At 37.1% G+C, this 27978-nt stretch overlaps 1 protein-coding gene across 7 annotated transcripts in view; it reads right to left on the minus strand.

The window, feature by feature from the left end:
- SIK3 (SIK family kinase 3) overlaps positions 1–27978 on the minus strand; it is a 307559-nt gene that overhangs the window by 147518 nt on the left and 132063 nt on the right. For all 7 annotated transcript variants that reach the window (XM_045204075.3, XM_053925710.2, XM_053925708.2 and 4 more), the window contains exons 2-3: positions 8189–8305; positions 4895–4958 (exon numbers count right to left, since the gene is read on the minus strand). In XM_045204075.3, coding sequence (XP_045060010.2) covers positions 4895–4958; positions 8189–8305 — 181 coding nt within the window. The remainder of the gene's footprint in view (positions 1–4894; positions 4959–8188; positions 8306–27978) is intronic.

Below are 27978 nucleotides of genomic sequence, written 5' to 3' on the forward strand. Positions count from 1 at the left end.
TGGGCTTAACTGACATATATAGAACCTTTCACCCCAAAGAAGCATAATATACATTCTTTTCAAATGCACATGGAACATTTTCAAAGAGAGGCCACATGACAGAACACAAAACAAGCCTCGAAAAATTTAAGAAAACTGAAATCACATCAAGCATTTTCTCAGACTTTAAACTAGAAACCAACCTAAGGGAAAAAACTCAAAAACAGTCAAATTCATGGAGACTGAATAACATGTTATTAAACAACGAAATCAAGGTAGAAACCAAAAAGTTTCTGGAAACAAACGAAAATGAACATACAACAGACCAAAACCTATGGGTCACAGCGAAGGCAGTCCTGAGAGGAAAGATCATTACAATAGAGGCCTATTTAAAAAAGATAGAAAATTTTCAAATAAACAACCTAAACCTACATCTACAAGAAATAGGGAACAAAGCCCAGAGCAAGTAGAAGGAAAGAAATAATCAAGATCAGAGCAGAATTAAATAACATAGAGACTAAAAAAATATTTCAAGGAATCAATAAATCCAGGAGCTGGTACTCTAAAAATATAAACAAAATACACAAAACCTTTAACCAGACTCATCAAGAAAAAAAGAGAGAGAACCCAAGTAAATAAAATCAGAAATGAAAGAGGACAGATTACAACTGATACCACAGAAACACAAAAATTGTAAGAAAGTACTATGAACATCTCTATGCCATGAAATTTGAAGACCTGGGGGAAATGGGGAAATTTCTAGAAATGTAAAATTCGTCAAAACTGAGTCAAGAAGTAAAAGCCTGAATAGACTGATAACAGATAGTGAAATTGAAGCAGTAATCAAAAAACTCCCAGCACACAAATGTCCTGGACCAGATAGCTTAATAGGAGAACTTTACCAAATATTCAGGGAAGAGAAACCACAACTCTTCTCAAACTATTCCAAGAAACCAACAAAGAGGGAAAACTCCCAAACCCTTTTTATGAGGAGAACATCATCCCAATCCCAAACCAGATAAACACACAACAAAGAAAGAAAACTACAGGCCAATATTGCTGATAAACATAGCCACTACAACCCTCAAGAAAATAATGGCAAACTGGATCCAGCAATACACAAAAGATCATATACCATGACCAAGTGGGATTCATCCCAGGGATGCAAGGATGGTACAATATTAAAAAATCAATAAACATAATATATCACATAAATAAAATGAAAAGACAAAAATCATACGATCATATGGGTAGATGTAGAAAAAGCATTTGATAAAGTCCAGCACATATTTATGATAACACTCAACAAAGTGGAAGTAGAGGGTGCATACCTCAACATAATAAAGGCCATATATGAGAAACTTACAGCCAACATCATACTCAACGAGCAAAAACTTAAACCTTTCCCACTAAGATCAGAAACAAGAAAAGGGTGTCTGTTTTCACCACTTCTACTCAACATAGTATTAGAAGTTCTAGCCAAAGTGATCAGGTAAGAAAAAGATATAAAAGGCATCCAAATTGGAAAGGAGGAATAAAACTGTCATTGTTTGCAGATGACATGACAGTATAACTAGAAAACCCTAATGACTCCACCAAAAAATTACTCGACCTAATAAGTGAATTTGGCAAAATAGAAGGATACAAAGTCAATATTCAGAAATCAAAGGCATTTTTGTACACCAACAACAAAACAGCAGAAACAGAAATCAGGAAAACAAACACAATTACTATAGCAACAAGAAAAATAAAGTACCTTGGAATAAACTTAACCAAGGGGGTAAAAGACCTGTACTCAGAAAAGTACACAACACCAAAGAAAGAAATTAAGGAAGACACAAATAAATGGAAGCATGTACCATGCTCATGGATTAGAAGAATTAACATTATCAAAATGGCCATACTACCCAAAGTGACTTATAGATTCAATGCAATCCCTTTAGAGTACACATGACATATTTCACAGATATACAACAAACATTTCAGAAATTCATATGGAACCATAAACGACCCCAAACAGCTGCAGCAATTTTGAGAAAGAAAAACAAAGCAGGAGGGATCACAATACCTAATATCAAACTGTATTACAAGGCCACGGTAATCAAAACAGCCTGGTACTGGCATAAAAACAGGCACATAGACCAATGGAACAGAACAGAGACCCCAGAAATAAACTCAAGTCTTTACGGTCAATTAATATTTAATGAAGGAGACAGGAGCATAAAATGGAGCAAAAACAGCCTCTTCAACAGATGGTGTTGGGAGATCTGGACAGCTACGTGCAAAAAAATGAAACTCCATCACCAACTTATGCCATACACAAAAATAAACTGAAGATGGATAAAAGACTTAAAAATAAGTCGTAACACCATAAAAGTCCTAGAGGAAAACATTGGCAGGAAAATCTCAGACATTCCACACAGCAACATCCTCACAGACATGTCCCCTAAAGCAAGGGACATAAAGGAAAGAATAAACAAATGGGACCTCATCAAAATAAAAAGCTTCTGCATGGCCAAAGAAAACAGCATTAAAATGAAAAGAGAACCAACTGTATGGGAAAACATATTTGCCAATGGTACCTCAGACAAGGGCCTGATCTCCAAAATATATAAAGAACTCACACGACTCCACTCCAGGAAGACAAACAACCCAATTTAAAAATGGGCAAAGGACTTGAACAGACACTTCTCCAAGGAAGACATACAGAGCGTCCAGAGACATATGAAAAGATGCTCAGCATCACTAGCCATCAGAGAGATGCAAATTAAAACCACAATTTGGTTTTAATTGTGGCCAACATAAACAAATCCACAAACAAATGTTGGAGAGGATGCAGAGAAAAGGGAACCCTAGTGCACTGTTGGTGGGAATGCAGACTGGTGAGGCCACTGTGGAAAACAGTATGGAATCTCCTCAGAAAACTAAAAATGGAACTGCCCTTTGACCCAGCAATTCCGCTGCTGGGATTATACCCTAAGAGCCCTGAAACACCAATCCAAAAGAACCTGTGCACCCCAATGTTCATAGCAGCACAATTTACAATAGCCAAGTACTGGAAGCAACCTAAGTGTCCATCAGCAAATGAGTGGATCCAAAAACTATGGTATATTTACACAATGGAATTTTACACAGCAGACAGAAAGAAGGAGCTTATACCCTTTGCAACAGCACGGATGGAACTGGAGAGCATTATGCCAAGTGAAATAAGCCAGGCAGTGAGGGACAAATACCATATGATTTCACCTTTAACTGGAACATAATCAACAGAAGAAAAAAGCAAACAAAATATAACCAGAGACATTGAAGTTAAGAACAATCTAACAATACCCAGGGGGGAGTGGGGAGGGGACAGTGGGGAGAGGAGATTACAGGAACTACTATAAAGGACACAAGGACAAAATGAAGGAGGGGGGTAGAGGTGGGGGAGGGAGGTGGGTTTGGCCGGAGTAGGGTGGAGGGATGAGGAGAAAAGGCATACAAGTGTAATTGAGTAACAATAAAAATTAAAAAAAATTTTTTTAAATGACATTAACCAGATGGGTGGGGGTGGGGGTGTTGGGGGAGGGGAGTAAAGAAGGAAAGAAGGGGAAGGGTAAAGTCAAGGAACATGTATAAAGGACCCATGGACTTGGACAAGGGAGTGGGAATTAACTATGGGAGTGGGCTGTGGGCAGGGCAGGAGAGAGCAACAGGGGAAGATTGGGACAACTGTAAGTGAACAACAATAGAAAAAAAAACCTGTTTTCCTAAAGATCAAAATAGATCAGATGTGTACTATATTTGGTTGTTTTTTTATTATTATTATGAACATTAAGATGATATGGTCTCTTTTCTCCCAAGATTAACATTGTGCAAAAAGAAATATATACAAAGTCAATTTAAAATACTAGTAAGAAATGATGATACTTCCTCCAAAAAGGGCTCAGTCACATTTACCCTGAAGATTCTCAGACGCAAAACTATAAGGTGTCTGGGGAAATTTTAACACCAAAACTTCATACAGTCACAACTGATCCGTTTTGTGTAAGAAGACTGCACTTTAAAAGTGATTTCAGGCTTTAAAATATATTTCAAATTAGTAAGTGCCAATATTTTACCACCCATATTTAACCAAAACAAAACCAGAAAAAAATAAACTAGATAAATATAAATTATATAAGAAGAATGTTTCTTGTAGTTACTTGATAAAAGGAAAAAATTAAGAATAAAAAGATGTCAATATAGATTTCAAAGTTTAGCCTTCACCTCTAGTTGGCTCCATTTATCACTGCCATAAAAAAAATTTTTTTTGACAGTTTTTACCACCTTGAAAAGTCAGATTTTCTGGTAACATATTCTCCTGCTTAATTCTGATGCTGTGCTAAATGTTAAGAGGAAAAAAACCAGCTACTGAAGACATAACCACCAAATTTACAAGATCATCAAGGGAACTGTTGAACACATGTATGGTAAGAAATATAGTTATGTGTTATATTTAAACAAGGTTTAATGAATGAATTAGGTGAGAATGCTTGCTCCAAGTGGCTCTCTCACACAACTGAGCCCCCCCCACCCCCTCCCCCCCGACACACACACTGTGGGAGTTCTGGCACACTTAGTAACCCTAGTCAGAATCTGACAATAGGAAAAGACTGTCAGTTACATGTTCAGAAGGAACATTTGTTCCTGGAGATCTTTAATCTCAACTGTCAACATCTGATTGAAATAAAGAAAACACCTTATCTAAGGAAATGGAGATGGCAAAGAGACTTAAATAGGTGAATGAAAAATAATTACAATTACTGTGTTCATTGAATATGACAGCACTCAAGGACAGCATCAAGTGACAGCTGCTCAAGTGACAAAGTCATCGAACAGCTGTTTTGGGTTTGCCACAGTGTGCTCAATTAAAGAATGCCATAAATGTACTTACCAAATATTTCCCCTCCACTAGCATATTCTGTCACCAGATAAATCATCCGTTCTGTCTCCATAACCTGGTACAAAGGCAGGAAAGTTATAGTGACACAAATGACATTACAGGAAGAGAAACTAATGACTCTTCTGTTGTCATTTGAAATATTAATAATCATTACTGCTTAAAGGAAACTTAAAACATTGGTGGGAGTGAAGAGATATAAATGTTATTAAGAAAGGGGAAAAATAGGTATTCCTCTAAGTTCTTAAAAGTAGGAAATATTTACTACTTGAGGAAGACAGTCCTTTTGTTGTTCCATGAGGCCTCTGTAATCTCTTGAATAAAACTGAGAAGCAAAGAAGCTGACAAGAACTCAGAAGTTGATATTTAACATTGGTCACGTGAAGCTCAAAATGTTCCCCCCAAACCTAACAAGACAAAAAAAAGCCTTAAGGGAAAAAAATGGGAATCATTCAGAAATCACATATGGCTGTGCTTTTTTTAAAAGTAGAAATAACTTTCCACTACCCATTTATCAAAACTGGTGACAATAATGTAAATACTCAACACTTTAAAGTAACATAAACTACTCACTGCTTATTTTGTCTTGGTCTCTATTTTCCTCATATATATTTATATAGTTTTTATATATTTATATATTTAATATATTATAACTACACAAACATGTAATATATAAATGCAATAATTATATATACTTTGTTAATATTTAGTAGCTCTTAAATTAGTTGTAGTGTGTTGTCAGTCCTTCCCTTTTTACCTTTTTCATTAAATGTTTTTAAAGTAATATATGAGTATATACACTCATTGTAAACATTTTAAATACCTATTGTATAAGCAAAGGCCAAAGGCTTTGCTCTTCTCAACCCCTCCATTTTATTCCCCAGAGGAAACACTGTTAGTAACTTATTCTATATCATTCTAGAGAAATGATATCCAATAGAAATATGAGCCGTACATATGATTTAACTTTTCTAGTGATCATATTAAAAAGCTTTTTAAAAAGGTGAAATTAATTCTAATATATTTTATTTACCCCAATATGTTGAAAATCATTTCAAAAAGTTTTTAAAACTGTAAATTGCTTCAATTTTTACACTCAAATTAATTCAAATAAAATTACAAATTCATTTCTGCTCTGGCTGGTGTGGCTCAGTGGACTGAGTGCTGGCCTGAGAACCAAAAGGTGGCCAGTTCAATTCCCAGTCAGGGCGCATGCCTGGGTTGCAGGTGGGGTGTGTGAGAGGCTATGGATCACTGTATCTCTCACACATCAATGTTTCTCTCCCTCTCTCTCTCTCCTTCCCTCCACCTCCCTCTAAAAAGAAATAAATAAAATCTTTAACAAAAATAAAATTCATTTCCTCATTTGTTCTAGCCACATTTTGATACTCAAAAGCCATGTGTGGCAAGCAGCTATCATACTGAGGCATTCTAGACTTTCACTATACTTCACAGTTAATTATTTTGTTAAATTATTTCCCAGTTACTATCTTTGACATCTTTATACAAAGATATACAAAGATTTCCCAGTTACTTTATCTTTGACATCTTTATAATGCATTATGCATTATATTATGAAAGATTTACTTCTTTCTCAATGGTCTCATGATACTCCACTGTATAAATGCACATCAATTTAATTTTCTAATCTAATAACTGTGTCATTCTTTTTTCTCTTTACTTTTTAAAAACCATATATATACTGGCGGTAGCTCACTGCTTGTTATAGGTATTGTTTGTAAGCACTCTCTATATGCTGATATATGTAACAAAAAGGAAAGGCTCTAAATATATGCAGGTCCTTAGGGAAAAAAAAAGAAAAAATGTCACATTGTATATTTATGCCTTTTACCCCCAAGCACTTTACTAACAGCACCTGTTCTTTTATTGTTAAACTTTTCAAGAGCTCACCTATTTTTGGCTCACTCTATAAACCTAAAGAGACTGAAGATTTGGCAAATGACCCGAAAACTACCTTGATACTTCAGAAGACAATTGACATTCACCCTGGCAGCTCAGACTCTCCCATTAACAATACTAGCTGCCAGAGAGCAAAATTAAAGCTTAAAAGAGAGCACTGTTCAAAGCCAAGGCTAAAAGTAGGGAAATTTTTACAGGCCAGTGAAATCTTGGGTAAGAAAGGTAAACTTGCAGAAATCCATTATAAGGTCAATACTTAAAAGTCAACTTTTTGAGAAAGATCAGCCTAAGAAGCCCTATAATTATTTAGACGTGATTTATTTAAATAAGTGAGGTCAAGAAGTTTACTCAGTCTATCAGGATAGGAAGCAAGCAGAGGTTACACTGGAAAGCTTTCACAAGTTTACTCCTGGGGTACAATGTAAGTATGGGTTCAACATAATTTAATCCGATACATTTTAACAAGTCTACTCTGCTAATCTAGTTCAATTTTACTATGTGAGTAGCTGTTGACAGAGAAAAACCCTAAAGCTGTAGCCTTAACCACATATAGTAATATCATGACATGATTTCTTCTGGGCGGATAAAAATTTACTGCAGGCTCACAGCGCAAATGAACAGAGTGGGTGGCCATTTCCTACAGAACTAGAGGATGGCCGTTCTAGTAGAAAGCATAAGCAGAGCTTGTGGCTGCCGACACAATACAATGTGAGAAGCACCCCAAAGCCCCACTTTTCCCAAAATATCACTTCCATCAGCCTGATAAGGCAAGATCCCCCTCTCCTATCTGACTTGAAATTTCAGCAATTAGATTTACTGCTTCTGCAATAGGGCTAGGGAATCATTTTTGATGACAGCATGGAATATGCATGTTTCTTGGGAAGGTAAGAAAACTAAATTAGAAGTCTCTTCCATTACACAGACTCAATCTCTTGATAATCAAAATAAGCAAATGCTACCTTGGAAAACTAGAAACTAAGTTCGGACCCTACTACAATAGAAAGGAGGTAGGTTCTGGCTGATACAGGAAGCCATACTTTAGCCTTTGCTATCATAATTCATAATCACAGAAATTAGTGTTTAGATGTTATAAAAATAATGTATATTCATCTCTAGCTTCTCATCTCTCAAAATTCTATGTTCCAATTGAATTTCCCATCCTGTTTTAGGATTCTGACTTAAGTTCTCATTATCTTCTGAACAACCTTTTCACTAAGAATGGCATGAGTGCTGAGCAGGGGGATAAAAGGGTGGGGAAAATAGTAGGATGAACATGTGAACACAGAAACAAAGTTGCAGATGTTCACCCAACCTTTTTTCAAAGGTTCTTTTTCCATACTGCCATGAAATAAGCCACTAGACTCCTACCTGGTAAAGCCTGATGATATGGGGGTGGCAAAGCATCTTCATAATTTGAACTTCTCGGAAAATCTTCTTCAAGTTTTCTTCATCTAGCTGAGTCTTGTCTATGATCTTGATAGCAACCTTATAACAGAGGAAGAAAATTTACTCCGATGCATTATTAAAAGCAGTTTACTAATGCAAATTAAATCTACTTTAAAACATTATATTCCAGAAAACACAAGCTGCCAGTATTTTCTTTGCAGAATGTCAATGAAGAAATGAGTTTACTCTTTTTAAAAAGACAGGAAATGGATTTTTATCAAGTTTCTCAGAGGAACAGACTCACAAGCTAATGAGTCTTCTGCCATTTCTTAAATTGTTTCTACAGTAAAACCCCATGACAAAGTACTTCATTACTCCATAGATGTGGTTACAGTCTGGGTAAATCATGCTGTGGTGCAGAGTATGGTATGTAGGGCCTCTTATTAAGACAATAAACTTATAAGTGCAGATGATTTAGTTATGGTTCAACCAGAAATTCCAAAGGTGCGTTCCACATTTCATCAGGTGCTTGTGTAGCTCAGTAATAGTAGTGGTGGTGGGAGCGGCAAGCAGTAACCATATCCTGAACCTTTGTGTGCTAGCCATAATTCTTAGTGCTTTTCAAGTACTAACTCATTTAAACCTCGACATCCCATATTATTACTAATCTTGTTTTACACATATGGAAACTGAGACACACAGAGATTAAGTAATTTACACTTATATGTGGTAGATCCAGGATTGAAGCCCAGGCAGCTTAGCTTTACAGTCAAATTCTTAATGGTAATGCTATAAAAATGTGAAGATCTTTCTATACTATATATACTGCATTAGCATAAAATATCTTTTTTATTTTGCTTATTTTTAAGATACCCAGCATCACAAAAATTTTAAAACAATGAACGGTGAACTTTTAAAAAAATCTACTAAATCTAAACTTCCTTTTTATTCTTAGTGAAATTCTCAAAATATTCTGGTGCCCCAAAATAACTGTGTGTTAGTTTCAATTACTCAATCAGAATCTAAGCAACAAATATTAGTTGGATGAAGGACCAGGACCAGGCAAATTCTAGTCCCTTTCAATACTTAAAATTCTATGATTCTAAATACTGGGATGGGTAAAGAAAACTTATTTAAGAAAAAAAGAAAAACCAGGAAAGCAAACTATCAATACTAAAAATGTTTAGCCCAGAGAAATAAAGACTGCATAGAACTATACTTGGTAGATGATTCAAATGTTTGAAGACAAACATAAAAGTAGAATTAGTTTGGAGTATTTCAGATGTTAGAATGAGGATTAAAGGGAGACAGCAGAAGGAGACAAATCTCAGCTTGATTTAAAGAGCATTTAAACCCTGCCTAATGATGGAATATAATAAAATGATCTGGGTGTCTGAGCTACAAAAATTACTCACACATAGCCTTAACTTAAAAGGAATTCACAATGTAGTAAGAAAAGAAATATGTGAAACAGACAACAATAGAGTTCACTAAAGCTTTCTGCAAGGTATAATGGTATGACCTTCACCTGGGAAAAAAGACATACATAGGGGAAGAGTTCATAGTGAAGGCCTAACTTGAAAAAGAATTGGGATAGGCAGAAAGGAGGGTAGAAAATTTTATGAGGAGAAATAGCAGAATCATTAACAAATTTCACCAGCTGTTTGATCTGTTATACAAAGTCTTCAACCAACTTCAGGCCTAGATGGAGGCATAGGTAGCAGACACACTGTGCCTCCTCACACAACCAAAAGAAGCACAACAATAAATTAAAAAAAAAAAATACAACCAGAACTGCCAGAAAATAATTGTACGGAAGTCTGACAACCAAGGAGTCAAAGAAACATTCATCCAGACCAACAGAAGGGGTAGAGACAGGCATCCCGGTGGAAAGGACTAGTGGTGGCTGGTAGAGTAGGCAGTCCAACATTTGCGTGCAGATAAACCAGGAGGAACAACTGGGGAGTGAGAAAGACTGCACAACCCAGCGTTCCAGTGGGGGGAAATAAATCCTTAAAAACTCTGAATGAAAAAGCCTGTGGGGGTTGTAGTGGGAGAAACTCCCAGACTCAGAGGAGAGTTCGTTGGAGAGACCAACAGGGTCCTAAAACATACACAAAACCACCTTCCGGGAAACCAGCACCAGAAGGGCCCAATTTGCTTGTAGGTAGCAAGATAAGTAACTGAAAGCCAGCTGAGAACTGGGCAAGCAGCACTGATCCCTCTGGGATCCCTCCCCAGCATACAGCACCACAACGCAGTGATGTAGGTTTCCCCATCCTGGTGAATATCTAAGGGTCCATCTCTGAGGCTCCACCATGAAAGAGGTGTGCCGAGACCAAAAAAAAAAAAAAAAAAAAAAGGCCCAAATGAAAGAAGAAATCAAACCTCCAGAAAAAAATACAACTAAGTGATGAAGAAGTAGCCAATCTATCAGATGCACAGTTCAAAACACTGGCAATCAGGATGCTCACAGAAATGGTTGAGTATGGTTACAAAATAGGGGAAAAGGATGAAGGCTATGAAAAGTGAAATAAAGGAAAACGTACAGGGAACCAACAGTTCCCTGGAAGGAAATCGGGACTCAATAAACAGTGTGGACCAGAAGGAAGAAATAAACGTTTAACCAGAACAGAATGAAGAAACAAGAATTCAAAAAAATGAGGAGAGGCTTAGGAACCTTCACGACAACTTTAAACATTCCAACAGCAGAATCATATGGTATCAGAAGGATAAGAGGAGCAGCAAGAAATGGAAAACGTACTTGAAAAAATAATGAAGGAGAACTTCCCTAATCTGGCAAAGGAAATAGACTTCCAGGAGTCTAGGAAGCTCAGAGAGTCCCAAAGAAGCTGGACCCAAGGAGGAACACACCAAGGCACATCATAATTACATTACCCAAGATTAAAGATAAGGAGAGAATCTTAGAAGCAGCAAGAGAAAAGAACACAGTTACCTACAAAGGACTTCTATTAAGACTGTCAGCTGATTTCTCCAGAGACCTTACAGGCAAGAAGGGGCTGGCAAGAAGTATTCCAAGTCGTGAAAGGCAAGGACCTACATCCAAGATTACTGTATCCAGCAAAGCTATCATTTAGAATGGAAGGGCAGATCAAGTGCTTCTCAGATAAGGTCAAGTTAAAGGAGTTCGTCATCATCGAGCCTTTATTATATGAAATGTTAAAGGGACTTATCTAAGAAAAAGAATAAGATAAAAAATATGAACAGTAAAATGACAACAAACTCACAACTATGAACAACCAAACCTAAAAACAAAAACAAAAATGAACTAAGCAAACAACTAGAAGAGGTACAAATCACAGAAATGGGGACCACATGGGGGGTTATCAGCAGAGAAGGGCAGCAGGGGATGGAGGAAAATGTACAGGGAATAGGCAGCATAAATGGTACGTAGAAAATAGACGGGGGGAGGTTAAAAATAGTACAGAAAATGCAAAAGCCAATGAACTTATACGTATGGCCCATGAGTGCGGAGGGAAGTAAATGGGAAAATTGGACAACTGTAATAGCATAATTAATAAAATATATTTTTTAAAAAAGAAGTCTTGAACCGTACGACCCCTGACCACTTGCATTTCTACTTGTCCTCATTACTGTGACAAATCACATATAGGACCTTAAATCCACCACTTAATCAGGCATCTGTACTTAGTTCTCTAAGAACAGTTCCCAAAACACACAAACAAAAAATCACAGTACACAATGTCCTTTTTTAAAAAATATTTATTATGTTATTACAGTTGTCCCATTTCCCCCCCTTCACTCTACTCCATCCAGCCCACCCCCTCCCTCCCACATTCCCCCCCTATAGTTCATGTCCATGGGTCATACTTGTAAGTTCTTTGGCTTCTACATTTCCTATATTATTCTTAACCTCTCCCTGTCTATTTTCCACCTACCATTTATGCTACTTATTCTCTGTACCTTCCCCCCTTCTCTCCCCTTCCCACTCCCCTGTTGATAACCCTCCATGTGGTCTCCATTTCTGTGGTTCTGTTCCTGTTCTAGTTGTTTGCTTAGTTTGGTTCTGTTTTTGTTTTAGGCGTGGTTGTTAATAACTGTGAGTTTGCTGTCATTTTTACTGTTCATATTTTTTATCTTCTTTTTCTTAGATAAATCCCTTTAACATTTCATATAATAAGGGCTTGGTGATGATGAACTCCTTTAACTTGACCTTACCTGAGAAGCACTTTATCTTCCCTTCCATTCTAAATGATAGCTTTGCTGGATAAAGCAATCTTGGATGTAGGTCCTTGCCTTTCATTACTTGGAATACTTCTTGCCAGCCCCTTCATGCCTGTAAGGTTTCTTTTAAGAAAGCAGCTGACAGTCTTATGGGAAGTCCTTTGTAGGTAACTGTGTTCTTATCCCTTGCTGCTTCTAAGATTCTCTCCTCCTGTTTAATCTTGGATAATGTAATGATAATGTGCCTTGGGGTGTGTTCCTCCTTGGGTCCAGCTTCTTTGGGACTCTCTGAGCTTCCGGGACTTCCTGGAAGTCGATTTCCTTTGCCAGATTAGGGAAGTTCTCCTTCATTATTTGTTCAAATAAGTTTTCAATTTTTTGTTCTTCCTCTTCTCCTTCTGGCACCCCTCTAATTCAGATGTTGGAACGTTTCAAGTTGTCCTGGAGGTCCCTAAGCCTCTCCTCATTTTTTTGAATTCTTGTTGTTTCATTCTTTTCTGGTTGGATGCTTCTTTCTTCCTTCTGATCCACACTGTTGATTTGAGTCCCAGTTTCCTTCCTATCACTATTGGTTCCCTGTACATTTTCCTTTCTTTCTCTTAGCATAGCCTTCAGTTCTTCATCTAATTTGTGACCAAATTCAACCAATTCTGTGAGCATCCCGATTACCAGTGTTTTGAATTGTGCATCTGATAGGTTGGCTATCTCTTTGTCACTTAGTTGTATTTTTTCTAGCGCTTTGATCTGTTCTTTCATTTGGGCCTTTTTTTTTTTTTGGTCTTGGTATGCGTGTTACATAAATGGGCAGAGCCTTAGGTGTTCATCAGGGTTGGGTAATGCTGGTCCCTGCGCTGTGTGCTGTGCTGCTGTATGTGGGGGAGGGGCCTGAGAGGGAGCAATGGTGCTTGCTCCAGTCTCTGCTGGATTTCAGTCACTCCCTCCGCTACCCACAATCAAACTGGGCTCCTCTGGTGCTGATTCCCAAGTGGGTGGGCTTGTGCATGCTCTAGGCCCCTGTGGGTCTCTGCAACAACCTCTCTTGTGAGGCTGGGAGTTTCTCCTGCTGCCCACTCAACCCCGAGTGTTTGCAATCAGATGTTTGAGGCTTTATTTCTTGCGCTGGAGCCCTGGGTTGCATGGTCCACTTCACTTCCCTGCCGTTCCTCCTGGCTTATCTGTGCGTGAATGTGGGGTCGCAGGGTCTGCTAGTGGTCGCACTGCCTGCCCTGTTCATTCCACAATCCACCAGTCTCTGGGTCTGGCCCCGTTGCCACGAGTCCCATCCACCCTGGCTTCCCATCTCTGCCCCTCCTACCAGTCTGGATGAATGTTTCTTCCATATCTCCTTGGTTGTCAGACTTCCGTGTGATTCGATTTCTGTCAGTTGTGGTTGTTTTTTGTTTTAAAATTGTTGTTGTCCTTCTTTTGGTTGTGCGAGGAGGCGCAGTGTGTCTACCTACGCCTCCATCTTGGTTTCTCTGCCCACATTGTCCTTTTACAGAATAAATACCTGGGTCTTAATAGTAATTAATTATTAATAAAATCTTACACTTGAAGAGCACACTATAATTTACAGAGTACTTTCATATACACAATAAGCTTAGAAACTGGCAGAAGTGATGGAACATGAGTTATAGGTATATAAGGACTTGGGTACGTGACAGTTGACACCTTCAGTCTCAAGGAACCTCATTTGTTCACCTCAGAGAAAATATTATCATGTTATGTGTGTGACATTATGCACAAAAGGCCTGGAAGCACACTAGGATTTGTTAAACATCAACTGACCAGATTGGGCCTGAAAGCGCTTATTCTGCCATGCCTACAAATGGATAACATAGAAAAAGTAAGAGGGGATCAGAGAGGAAGTGCAGAATTGTAGTCTTCAATGCATTTGACAATATTTTTGCACTTTTTCACCCCCAAGACAATACTGGGTCACACTGCAATTGGGAGAGTTGTACAGTAGGGCCTCCCAGTTCACACTGGACTCATTCTTAATTTCATTTGAATTCTGAGGCAACAGAATTTTCGTAAGGTAAACAGAAAACCAACGTAATCATCTATGACAGAGGTGTCAAATTCATTTTCACCAGGGGCCACATCAGCCTCTCGGTTGCCTTCAAAGGGCCGAAAGTAATTTTAGGACTGTATAAATGTAACTACTCGTTAACTAGGGGCAAGGAGCTCAGCGCTGCCGCCAGGTAAAAGCAAGGTGCCAGGCCGGATAAAACAAGGTTAAGGGCTGGATTTGGCCCGCGGGCCTTGTGTTTGGCACCTGTGATCTATGAGAACAAAGTTGGCTATTAAGAGCTTATAACATGCACTATCGCTTATAAATATTTTTAATTTAGTAAGATGGTGGTATACTATGGATAGTTTGGTTATAACAAGTATATCTCACTTCACATAAAGGGAACATGGTAATACATTTGAAATGTATTCTTATCTCTTCAGGGAAAATTGCATTAAGTATATAATCTGTCGTAAAAGACGGACACGGGGAGGTTTTTAAAAATTAAAACATCAAATTCCTGTCTACTTTCTAGTAAGAATCAAGATTCAGGAAGATACAGAGAGGTGAAGCTTTGCCTAGCAGCCAAATATAGTGTCAAAAGTAAGGACTCTGGAATTGTCTCAACATATAATCTTCAGCAAGTTATTTAATTTTTCTTACCTATAAAATGTGGGCAACAATAGAACCTATATTCAAGGTTGTTGAGGATTAACTAAGCTAAGGTATGCAGTCCGCTTAGTATAAAGCCTCGCATAAGGTAAACATGAAATACACATTATTTACAGGTTTTGCTATTATTCATTGACTTTTCTGGAATCAAGCCTTAAAATTCAGGCATTCCTTGGCAAGGATTAAATCTGTATCATTAAGCAACATAATCCAGGATCTCTAACATATCAGCTTCTTACTCAAGGAGCTAGTTGGGGGACCAAGAAGCAAAATAGCTAACAATTTATGGTCAGCATTCAGTATTAACCAGCTGCTTCCAGCTGATGTGGGCAGGATATGGAAGAAATGGAGCTGGGGGAAAATGCATTCCATTCAGGAAAGTCACATTGAGCCACAGGATAGAACCCACAGCCAGACCTGATTCTGAGGGCTGTGCCAGTGAGAGAGTGGTCTGCTTCTTCATGGCAGGCCGGGCCCCCCTTCCATCCTCCACTCATATTAAGTAGCTAACACCAGAGAGAAGGACACATAATGCCACTTGGCATACATGCCTGTTACTTAACGGAGAATGCAACTTCTTAAAGCTCCTACTTTTGGTGCAAACTGAGAAGTGGAGGTTGTCTAAAAATCAGAAAAATACCAATGAGAAAGAAACTACCATGTCAGAGTACAGGTAGCTGGCAAAAAGGTATGATTATTTGGAGGATCATAAAGTCTTACTGCTACGGATTATTGAGGACTATATTATAAAGATTTTAGCTTAACGTACACACCAGTTGCTTGAAAAATTAAACGTGTCTATAGAGAAAGGTAAATTGGTAGGTAAATAGAAGTCCTCAAAGAATATTTTTAGATCGGTGCTAAAAATCTCTGAATCACATACGTGCAATGCATATAAAAAAATATAACAAGTAAAAAAGGAAACTTCCAACACATCACCAACAGAGCATATATTACTTAAGTGTGCCTACTCTTAATAGAATTCTTTCATCTTTCAAAGAGCATGATTTTGTGAATTGACACCAAAATAAATTAAACATGGCATTGTATCAGATACATTGTTAAATAGATACAGATTATGGGAGTTGTTAAAATTTTCCCTACCCAATATACTTTTCAGTCCACAAATTCTTTTTACATTGGCATGCGATATTTAAAAAATTAAATTCAGATTGTGCCAAATTTAAAAATCACAGTGCTCTATTATCATTCTAGAAGGAGAAAAATATTTCCCCCTTTTAATTCTCACTTCTAACCCATGGTTCCTTTAACCCTTACCTCATTTTTGGAAGCCCAGCAATGATCACTGACAATAAAGTTGAAAAAAATAGTGGTTTCTTCACAATAGCAGTAATTCACTTGCATATCCTGATACCATATTCACAGACAAGATCAGGTGACAAAATAAAAACCAATGAGCCAAGGAAAAGTTCAGTATTAAGATGAAGACAAACCACCCTTCCTCTTCACCTATCAGAAATAAGTAGGTCTCTTCATTCAGGGATATGCTATGACAAATGGACTATACAAAAGGAGGACAATGCAAAAGACCAAGTGCTAAAATTCCTCTAAAAAGAAAAAAAGTACTCCCTTATACTAACTAGTACACAGATTCATGACTAATAATTTCACGGAAAACAGTAAGCAGACTAAATACTTCTAAAATGGGAAGAGAAAAATTATGACAGTGTAGAAAAAAGTTTATTTTTTCAATATTCTTTTAGGAAAAGATTTACTTCTCATTGAAATGTACTAAAACTTAGGCAGATATTAAACTTTTGTAATTGTGAATTATTTTTAGTGGGGCTGTTTTTCTATTAACTTCTGCAGCTAAATTTTTATTTTTTTAATTGTGACAAAGTTTATGTAGTCTAGATTATTCTCAGCTCAGCTCTAAAATCATTTCATGGTCTAGATCTGTGCTGTTCACTACAGTAGACACCAGCCACATGTAACTATTGAGCATGTAGAATGTGGCTTGTCCAAACTGATGGGCTATAAATATAAAATGTACACCAGATTTCAAAGCCTTAATATCAAAAGAGAATGTATACTATCTCACTGATAAATTTATATTGATTACATGCAGATAATATTTTTGGCCATTTAAAATATATTATTAAAACTAATTTCAATCCAAAGGCAACCTATAGAATGGGAGAAAAATTTGCAAACCACTAATCTGATTTTTTTTGTTTAGTTTTTATTTCATAATCACAAACTTAATTCTGCAATCCAACTAGACTTGAAGAGGTAAAGAAAACATGGAACCCAATGAACTGCAGTGAGAGCATGAAGATTATACAACATTCCAAGCAGATGGGGGTGAAGGGATGCTCTTTGAGCTACAGAAGGAATGGTCTGGTGGTTAAGATAAAACACAAGTAAAATTTATTAAAGTTGTCCACAGTCAGCAGTGGTGATCTTCTTGCCATTCCTGGACCCGCAGCACTCCATCCATGGCTGTCACAACATCCATGTGTCTTTCACCTGGCCGAAGACCACATGCTTGCCATCCAGCCACTCGGTCTTGGCAGTGCAGATGAAAAACTGGGAACCGTTTGTGTTGGGTCCAGCATTTGCCATGGACAGGATGCCAGGGCCTGTGTGCTTCAGGACGAAATTCTCATCATCAAATTTCTCCCGGTAGATGGACTTGCTGTCTGTACCACTGTGTCATGTGAAGACACCACCGGGGCACATAAATCCTGGAATAATTCTGTGAAAGCAAGGGGCTTTATAACCAAATCCTTTCTCCCCAGTGCTCAGAGCATGAAAGTTTTCTGCTGTCTTTGGAACTCTGTCTGCAAACAGCTGGAAGGAGACGCAGCCCAAGGGCTTGCCATCAGCAGCAATGTCAAAGAACACGGTGGGGTTGACTGGGGAAGATCTGGGGTGGCAGCAGCATCTGCAAGGCCTGAAAAGGGGTTAATATCCATAATATATAGAGAATTATATATAACTGAATAGAAAATAAAGGAAAAAAACCCAAATAACCCAATTAAAAACTAGGCAAATGATCTAAATCCAAATAAGACATAAAAATGTCCAATAGGTACATGAAAAAGTACTCAATATCACTAATCATCAGGGAAATGCAAATTATAACCATAATGAGACTATCACCTCACACCTATTAGGATATCCATATCAAAAGACAAGAGATAACAAATGCTGGCAAAGAAATGGAGAAAACAGCTCTGACCATTGTGTTTCAGTTGTTCGGGAGTCATCCCACATCCCACAAAGCCTGTAGGGGTCGCCAGTTGATTCCCAGTCAGGGCACATTGCCTGGGTTGCAGGTCTGGTCACCAGTGGGGGAGCATACAACAGGCAGCTGATCGATGGCTCTCTCTCACATCAATGTTTTTCTCCCTCCCTCTCTCTAACAATAAATAAATAAGTAAAACCTTAAAAAAAGAAATGGAGAAAGTGGGAATATAAACTGGTGTAGCCACTATGGAAAACAGTATGGAGGTTCTTCAAGGAATTACAAATAAAGTGAAGACTATGCAAAGTGAAAGAAAGAAAGACAGACAGGGAACCAACAGTAAAGGGAAGGAAATCAGGATGCAAATCAATGATTTGGAGCAGAAGGAAACCTAATAAACATTCATCCAGAACAGAATTAAGAAACAAGAATTCAAAAGAATAAGGAGAGGCTTAGGAACCTCTGGGACAACTTTAAACGTTCCAACATCTGAATCATAGGGGTGCTAGAAGGAGAAGAGGAAGAGCAAGAAATTGAAAACTCATTTGAGCAAATATTGAAGGAGAACTTCCTCAATCTGGATGAAGGAAATAGGTTTCCAGAAAAGTCCAGGAAGCTCAGGTGAGTTATCAGCGGGGAGGTGGAGGGGAGGGGGAAACAGGGGAAAAGGTACAGGGAATAAGAAGCATAAATGGTAGGTACAAAATAGACAGGGGGAGGTTAATAATAGTATAGGAAATGGAGAAGCCAAAAAACTTGTATGTACAACCCATGGACATGAAACAAGGGGCAGGAACGCTGTTGGGAGGTGGGGTGCAGGGAGGAGGGAAATAAAGGGGAGGAAAAACTGGACAACTGTAATAGCAATAATCAATAAAATGTATTTAAAATAAAATAAGTTTTATTGAGATATTATTCATATATGATAAATCACCATATAATGTGTACATTTACATATTTCTTTAGTATATTCACAGGGCAGTGCAACCATCACAGAAATCTATCAATCATTTTAAACATTTGTCCCCTTAAAAGAACCCCTGTATCCATAGGCTGTCACTACCCTCTCACCATTCAAAACTCCTCACCAGTCCTAAGCAACCAGTAACCTACTTTCTGTCTCTGTATTTTTGCCTATACTAAACATTTCAAAAAAATAAAGCTAAATAATATGTGGTCTTTTGTGACTTGCTTCTTTCACTTACCATAATGGTTTTAAGGGGCATCCATGTTTGTAGTATTTATCAATACTTTATTACTTTTTTTACCACCAAATATTATTCCACTATATGGAGAAACCACATTTTAATTATCTATTTCATTACTACTTGATGGACATCTGGCTTGATTCCACATTTTGGTTATTAGGAGTAATGTTACTATAAATATGTAAAATTTTTATGTGACTATGTATTCATTTCTCTTGGATTTATACCTACCAGTGGAATCCTGGGTTATATGAATTTATTTTTTAATTTTAAGGAAATGACAATGTGGATATACCATTTTTACCAGTAATGCAAGAGAAGGTTCTAATTTCTCCACACCCTCACCAATACTTACTGTCCATCTTTTTTATTATAGCCATCCTAATGGCTGTGAAATAGTATTTCATTGTGGTTTTGATTTTCATTTTCCTAATGCCTAATGATGTTGAACATTATTTATATGTCTATTGGCAACTGTATACCTTCATTAATTTTTAATTAGGTTGTCTTTTTGTTGAGTTGTAAGAGTTCTTTATATATTTCAAATACATATCCTTTATCAGATACATAATTTGCAAAATTTTCTCCCATTCTGTGGGCTTTCACTTTTTTGATGGTATTGTTTGCAGTAGTAAAGTTTTAAATTTTGATGTAGTCCAATTTATCTATGTTTTTTCTTTTGTCCATTGTGCTTTTGTCATCATACCAAAGAAATCCTTGCCTAACTCCCAATCACAAAGATTTATCCTACGTTTCCAAGAGTTTTATATTTTTACCTCTTAACATTTATATCTGTGATCCATTTTGAGTTAATTTTTGTTCATTCTGTAAAGCAGGGGTTCAAACTCACTCTTTTGCATGTGAATATCCAGTTGTCCCAGCACCATTTGTTGAAAAAAAAAAAAAAACAAAAAAACCCAACTATTCCTTATCCTTTCAATTACCTGGGTGGCCCTGTCAGAAGTCTAAGGGTTATTTCTGGGCCCTTGATTTTATTCATCATTGACCTATGTGTCTGCTAGTTCTTGATAGTCCAAATATGGACATTCGCCTTACTCTGGTAAGGATGGTGTTTATTACACAATACAATGGGTTTAGTAGAGTTTCAAGGACCCAATATAGGACCCAGGACCCAGGACCCAGGACCCAGTTGTGATTTATGGGCCAAACAAAAAAGATTTTTGCTTGTGGTTTAGAGGAAACTTTCTAAATTATTATTTTTTTAAATCAACAGATAAAACGAAGATTAAGAATTAGGATGAAATAATCTACCAACCTAGCAAAATAAAAACAGAGAAACAGAACTAAGACAGAACTGAAATAACAGTTACTAGGCAACTAGGCAACCACAGCGGTAAGTAAATGGAACGGTTAGTCCAAACTATTATGCAAGCTGATTCATTCATCAACATAAGTGTGTATGTTTAGATCCCAACTACTCCTTAAAAAAAAATGGCTGAGGTGTTTACAAAATCACATATATAAAATAAGACAATGAAAATAAAAGCAAACCAATAGATTCTTTTATCCTTATTTTCTCAAAGCCATAGTGCTCTTAGGGAATAGCCAAACATTTCCAGATGAGCACATGCAAAGGATTCACCAGCATCAAGTCCATTGGTCTAGAAGCAACAGATACAAGGGGAAATTTCTAATGTACAGCTAGGGACAGAGTGTGGTATAGTCTTCAAAGGAAAATAGATATAGGAAGTTCTGGCCCTCACCTCCCCCCAAATCTGTTTTTTTTTTTAAACAACAAAGGATGAAGAAAGTTGGGGTTTCTTTGTCCTTTGGTTCCTCCAAAGTAGGTCAGTTCTATATATAATTATTTAGTTTCACATTCCTTCAGAAAGGGAAGAGATGTCAATGCATAAGACTTGTTATCCAGAATATAAAAGAACTATTCCAGAAGCCTTCTTCTTAGGCATGTTCCCGACTTGATAAGATTGACATAAAGAAACTGAAAATTAAATTCAAAATATATCTAGTGGAGGATTTGCAAGAACACCCACCAAAAGGTTTATTAGAAGCTAATATTTACATTACCAAAGTTCTTTCCTTAGATAAAGAATCACTGCATGGCTCCTTTCTACAATATGCTAATCAAAAATTTTACTGTGAAATAAACACATCATACAAACCATAGTTCCTTATGTGCTTTTCCACTCCACCCTCCACCTCAAGATATCCACTATTCTAAAATTTGTTGTCATTCCTTTGCTTTTCCATGTAGTACCAGACAACATATGATCTAGATTGTCTATTCTTAACCTTTATGAAAATAGGATAATTTTTACTTTTCTTTTTTGATCCTTATAATATTCCTCCATGAAGATGAATGTAGTGAAACCTAATTTGCTTTATGCTAAATAGTAATCCTTTTATGAATACACCAAATTTATTTATTGCTTTACAGTTGCTAACTCATTTGAGTTGTTTATATCTTTAGCTATTAAGAACAGTACTTTAAGTATCCTTATATATGTCTCCTGGGCCATGAGTTGCAAGAGCTTCACTAGGGTTACTTAGGAAGTAATGCCAAATTTTCAAAATGATTGTATCCAACTGCGGGACTGTTCCTACTGCTCCATACCATCTCTAACAATTGTTATTTTTTATTTTTCCTAGTCCAGTGGGTGGTGAAGGACAAATAATTCCTCAGTTTTAATTTGCATTTCCTTGATTACTAAAAAGAATGAGAATCTTTTCATATGTTCACAGACCATTTGTTTCTGCTCCTGTGAAATAAACTTGTAAGTTTCCTATTTCCTTTTTTTATCTTTTAAAAAAAATTGGAATAGTTCTTTTATATTCTGGAAACAAACTTGGTTAGTACATCGTCTCATGTTTGGCTTATCTTTTCACTATCTTTATGGTGTCATCTATTTTTTTAGTAAATTTTTTATTGAACTATAACCTAGATACAGAAATGTGAGAAAATTATAAGTGTAACCCACATACACAAAAGTAATTTGGGGTTCTCAGTAATTTTAAAGAATGTAAGGGAAAGATCAAAAAGTCTGAGAACTGCTAAATCAGAAGTATGTGGTATCTTACTACCCTCCACGTCACTAATGCCTCCTATGTCCCATCTCTTCTTTCTCTACTAAATTCTGGAAAGTTTATCTATCTTCCAGTTTACTCTTCAACTATATCCAATATGTATCACTTTTCCATTGTGTTTTTCACTTATAGGGTTTTTTTTATTTCTAGAAGTTCTACTGAGACTGAGATCTTCCTTAACATTTTCCTCATCAATTTTGAGGTTCTCTTCATCGTATATTCTAATCCCCCCTTTATTTCTTTAAACATCTATAGTCTTTACACACTAATAGTTACTGTTGATAGTTTGAGTTGTCTATCGCTGTGTAACAAACCACCCCGAAACTTTGTGGGTTAAAACAACAATCACTTATTTTGGTCATAAATTTGTAATTTGTCCAGGGCTCCCAAAAGAACTGCTTGTCTTTCCTCCACAAGGCATCACATAGGGCAGCTTGACAGAAGGTTGGAGGATCCACTTTCAAGATGGCTTACTTACAAGGCTGGAAAGTTAGTACTGGTTGTCAGGTGGGAGCTTAGTTGGTACTGTGGGCCTGAGGCCTCAGTTCCTTTCCATGTATTTCCTCCATGAACTGTATGGGATTATTCACAACATGGTAATGGGTTCCAAGAACAAGCAGCCCAGGAAAATACAAAAGAAAAGTGTAGCATTTGTATGGCTTAGACTCAGAAATCACATAATACCTTTTGTGTCATATTGTTTTGGTCAAAGCAGTCACAAAGGCATGCCTAGGTGTAATGGAACAGGATAGAGACACTATTTCTTGATGGTAGAAGAGCACAGTTCTAAAAGAGCACATGGTTTGGGAAATATGGTTGCAGCCATCTTTGGAAAACAATCTACTACATCTATAAATCAGTTGTTTATTTTCTTGTGCAAATTCACATTTCTTGCCACTTATCTATAAAGACTCTGTTAGGCCTGTGTGTTTCAAATCAGAGATATGAATTTGATTCTCCCACACACTGGGAATCACAACGAACTGGGAGTACTTTCAGCTGTTATCAGCTTAGATTTTCAGGCCTCACAGGTAATATGAAATCTGGTTGCAAATCCATGGGAGTGCAGGCATCTGCACAGGCAGTTCATGGGAGACTTTTTTCCCATCTCTTCATCCAGATCCAAGATATTAACAAACAAGTGTCTGTATGCAGGGAATCTTTTATCCTACTTATTCACTGAGGAAGTCATCTTTCTGGTGCCAGTTTTATATGAGGCAGTCTCCAATATGACCTCCCACTCTGCTTGGACACTTCTTTTATTCTTGTCCCTCCCTTTTGTTCTAACTGTGTAAGAAACACTCAACATAAATAACATCTTTACTGCTTAGGGAAATCACACTTTCTAGTCCTTTCAAGGCCTTCAATTGCTTTTCTTACATGAGCGCCAGCATTTTACATATATTTTACATGTATTCACATATTTTCCCTTCATTTAAAAATGTTCTGACCAGAAGAACCTTCTCTGTACATCCAATCTACCATATTACTGAAAAAGAATTACTCAACATTCATTTTAAGCTACTTCTCTTATATACAATTATAATTTCAGTATTATCTGTATTTTCAAAAGGCAGTTAAATAGCATGTATCACTTGGATGGAAATAATTTGGAAAATGTGTGTAATTAATACCACTTCCTATAATCTGTGTTAATTATTAAAGCAAATAATCTGTGGGGACATAAACTTATTGGATACACAAACTTTAGCCCTACACTCTTCATATCTTTTAAATCCTATTGAGGTTTATACCCTGTACATATTTTAAACATGGTTTAAAACTGTACCACAACCTAAGAAAAAAGTAGTTTTATTGATTTAAAGAAAAAGCAAATTAAAAAAAAACCTATTTGTAAGGCCAATGTCTTAAGGTTTAAAAAAAATGGGGGCCAGTGTCTTGTAAGAAGAGATCAATTCATGTTCTTTAGCAAAATGAAAATGAATTAAATCCACTTAATTCATTTTCATTGCTAAAAAACATGCATTTTTTGAAGCAGATACTCTTACTGTAAATTACAGTCAAGAATCAAAAGAAGCAGAAACAGCTCATGAAGAAAAGAGCTATAAGCCATTCAGATAAGAGCCTTTCAATGTAAGATCTCCCCACCATGCTGAGAGCTGTGGCTACAAATTACCATATTCTCAAAAAGATAACAGCCAAATTTATGTCCCAGGTGAAATGGCTATTACAACTATTTGTCAGCACAAGCAAGAGACATAACAGCAAATCACTGAACAGACCATTTATTGTTTGTCATCTTACACAATATGACCTTTCCAGCTCGGCCTTCTAAACATCACAGTGGTCCATGAGGACAAAATCCACATGGAAGCAAATTCCAAATGTAATTTACCCTATAGATGGCATGCATTTCCAGCCTGCTCTACTCCTCTCTGGGTCATAACAGAACTTGACACAGGCTGGAATTTACTATGCATAAACTCTGGAGCCTAGATTAGAAAGCTCAGCAAAGTATGCATTTGGCACTAGCAAAATGGTTGCTTTGTGCACTGATTTGAGTTTGCTAACTTAGAATATCTACGAGTTTCAAAATATCTTAGAGTTTCAAAAATGTGTCTAAGACTGTTGAGATTAACAAATGGGAAAAAGGCACATGTCACACACATCCCAAACACAGGCTTATGAGTCTTCTGAGATCATCCTCTTCATACCAACAAAATACCAAGGCCATTATTCAATATGTGGTTTCTTTTCATTGTCAGAAAATTAAAAGAAATTAATAGCTTTGGATATAAAACTTAGATAGCTTTACTCTGAGGTATTGTCCTAGCTTGGATCTTTGTGTATAGAATCCAAAAGTAGCAGTTACCAGACTCCCAAATTGGGATCTATAAAAATTTCTTTTCACTCACTAGCATTCTTTCTTCATACCAGAACTTCAAAAATATCTTTTGTAAGCATTGTACTTATGAAAGAGGCTGCAACAAACTTGACCCCTATTGTATAGTACTTTGCATATAACGTTGATGGAATTCATCTATACTGTATTTCATCTCATACCTGATTGATAGGTCTTTTCCTATCAAGATAAAAAGATTAAAGTCAAAGATTAGGCATCATAACAAGGTAGACAGTGAATACACAGGAAACATTTAGCAAACGAAATATTATGAAGTTTAAAAAGGTTAAACCTGGAAAAGGAAAATGCTGAGTCTGAATTATAAGTAACCCAACATATGTCGATTTGGGGGCAAAGTTACATCCTACAGTTTTAGGTAACATCAATCTAATCCATAATATAGTAATGAATTCTCCCATCTGAATAATAAGGATATTGATATAAATTATAGCCTAGAAATTAAATACTTGATCTTAATAAATGAGTACCCTTATAAATTAATAAGGCTTTGACTGTCCATCTGGACATTAAAATGCTAGTCAGTACACAGGTTCAGTTATAACAATCTGTTTTGATCTGCTTTATATCAATCAGTCTTTTGGCCTCCCTACATTTGCTCACCTATGTCTTTGAAAGTATCTTTATATATGTCAAACAGAAATAAGCAACTTAAGCCTGCATTTATTATTCTAAGAAAAATTATTTTTATAAAATTTGCATTTACTTATAGCAATAATAAACATGCATAAAGTGATGATGCTATTGCTAAAAAAATAATTTTTATACTTTGTAACACAGTACCTTAATTCAAAAATAGGAGTACAACTAATACCTATTCAATAAATAGAATAATTACCAAAAAAAAAGGTACTCGCCCTGGACAGTTGGTTGGAGTGTCGTCCATAAACCAGAAGGTCGTGGGTTCAATTCCAGGTCACGGAACATGCCTGGGTAGTATGTTTACTTCGAATCGAGGCATGGACGAGAGGCAACAGATCAATGCTCTCCCTCTCTCTCTCCCTCCCTTCCCCTCTCTCTAAATCCAATAAGCGTTTCTCAGGTGAGGATTAAAAAAACAAAAGTCCTCATTTCCCCATGCATAGAAATTGAACTACTTACTAGCATAAACCTCAATCCAGTATTTCATCAATACAGCCTTTAGGGAGAAAATACATTTGTAATTTCAGATACCTATAACTGTCAAATCACATGAGCAGGTCAGGGTTTCTACAGGCCTATAGTAGTTCACTTCAGTTAGGGAAGCAACTGCGCAAGGGCATCAACCATTCTGGTGAGGAAAAAGCACCAACATATTTGCTATATTTTGGATATATACCTTTTTTTGTGTGTCCATGCTTCCTCCTTTCTCTGAAGAATAATTTTTAAGTTACAATCTAAACTTATGACTTTCAATATTAAGTAGATACTCCCAACGTCATTAACAGTGCAGACAGTCAAAGGAGCCTACACTTGGGGCAAAAGAATCAAGTTGGAATCCTAACTCTACCACTAGTTTCCTATCTGTAGAACGACTACTTTAAATAAAGTTGTTATAAAGGTTAAAACATGAATCAACTAGAACAGAGGCTGACACAGAACAGGTAACTAATAGATATTAGCTGTCCTTACTGTTAGTATTATTATTACTATTCTATGTATGCTATGTATCGCTGATCAGGTTCCTACCCTGTTTTCTAGAAGTTTCCAAACTTTTGTCACTTTCTTCAAGCCCTCTAACCAACTTCAGATCCCTAACTTTCAATAGATAACCTGGTCTTCTGTTTGATAGAGAAAACAAAGAATTTCTTCAATTTCCTTGACATCTCTATTCATCTCATGCACCCAAACTTGCCTATCTTTTTCATCCCAGAAGAAGCAGGTCTTTCCTCCAACCTCAGGCCAGTAATAAGTGCCCAGTAAATGCTAGTCACTAGCTATCCTCCTCCTCCCTCTTCTCCTCCTCTTCCTCAAATAGAAGGTATAATAATTTTCAAATGCCACATTACAGAAGCTGACTGATGCAATTATGGAGAATAGCTGCTGGTTTTACTGAATTACTCTACTCTTCATCCTCAAAATCCATTTATTTGGCATAAGGTCAAATTCTCAAAACATAACTACTGGTTCAAACTCATAGAAACAAAGTAGAATGGTGTTTGCCAGGGGCTAGGGGCAGGAGGTAGAAACTGGGAGTTTTTAAAAGGGATATAGGGGAGAACCAAGATGGCGGCGTAGGTAGACACACTGCGCCTCCTCCCACAACCAGAACTGACAGAGAATCGAACAGCAAGGAAGTCCGACACCAAGTAGATAAAAAAGAAACATACATCCAGACCGGTAGGAGGGGCGGAGACGGGCACTGGGGTGGAGAGGACTCGCTTGGCCGTGGCGGGACCAAGACTGGCGGAGTATGGGACGAACGGGGCAGGCAGTCTGACCACTAGCAGACCCTGCGGCCCCACATTCACGCAGAGAGAAACCGAGAGGGCCGGACTCAGAGTGGCGGAGAACGGGGCAGGCAGAGCCGTGGGTAGC

Source organism: Desmodus rotundus, chromosome 5, assembly GCF_022682495.2.
Source record: "Desmodus rotundus isolate HL8 chromosome 5, HLdesRot8A.1, whole genome shotgun sequence".
In the NCBI taxonomy this organism is placed as follows: domain Eukaryota; kingdom Metazoa; phylum Chordata; class Mammalia; order Chiroptera; family Phyllostomidae; genus Desmodus; species Desmodus rotundus.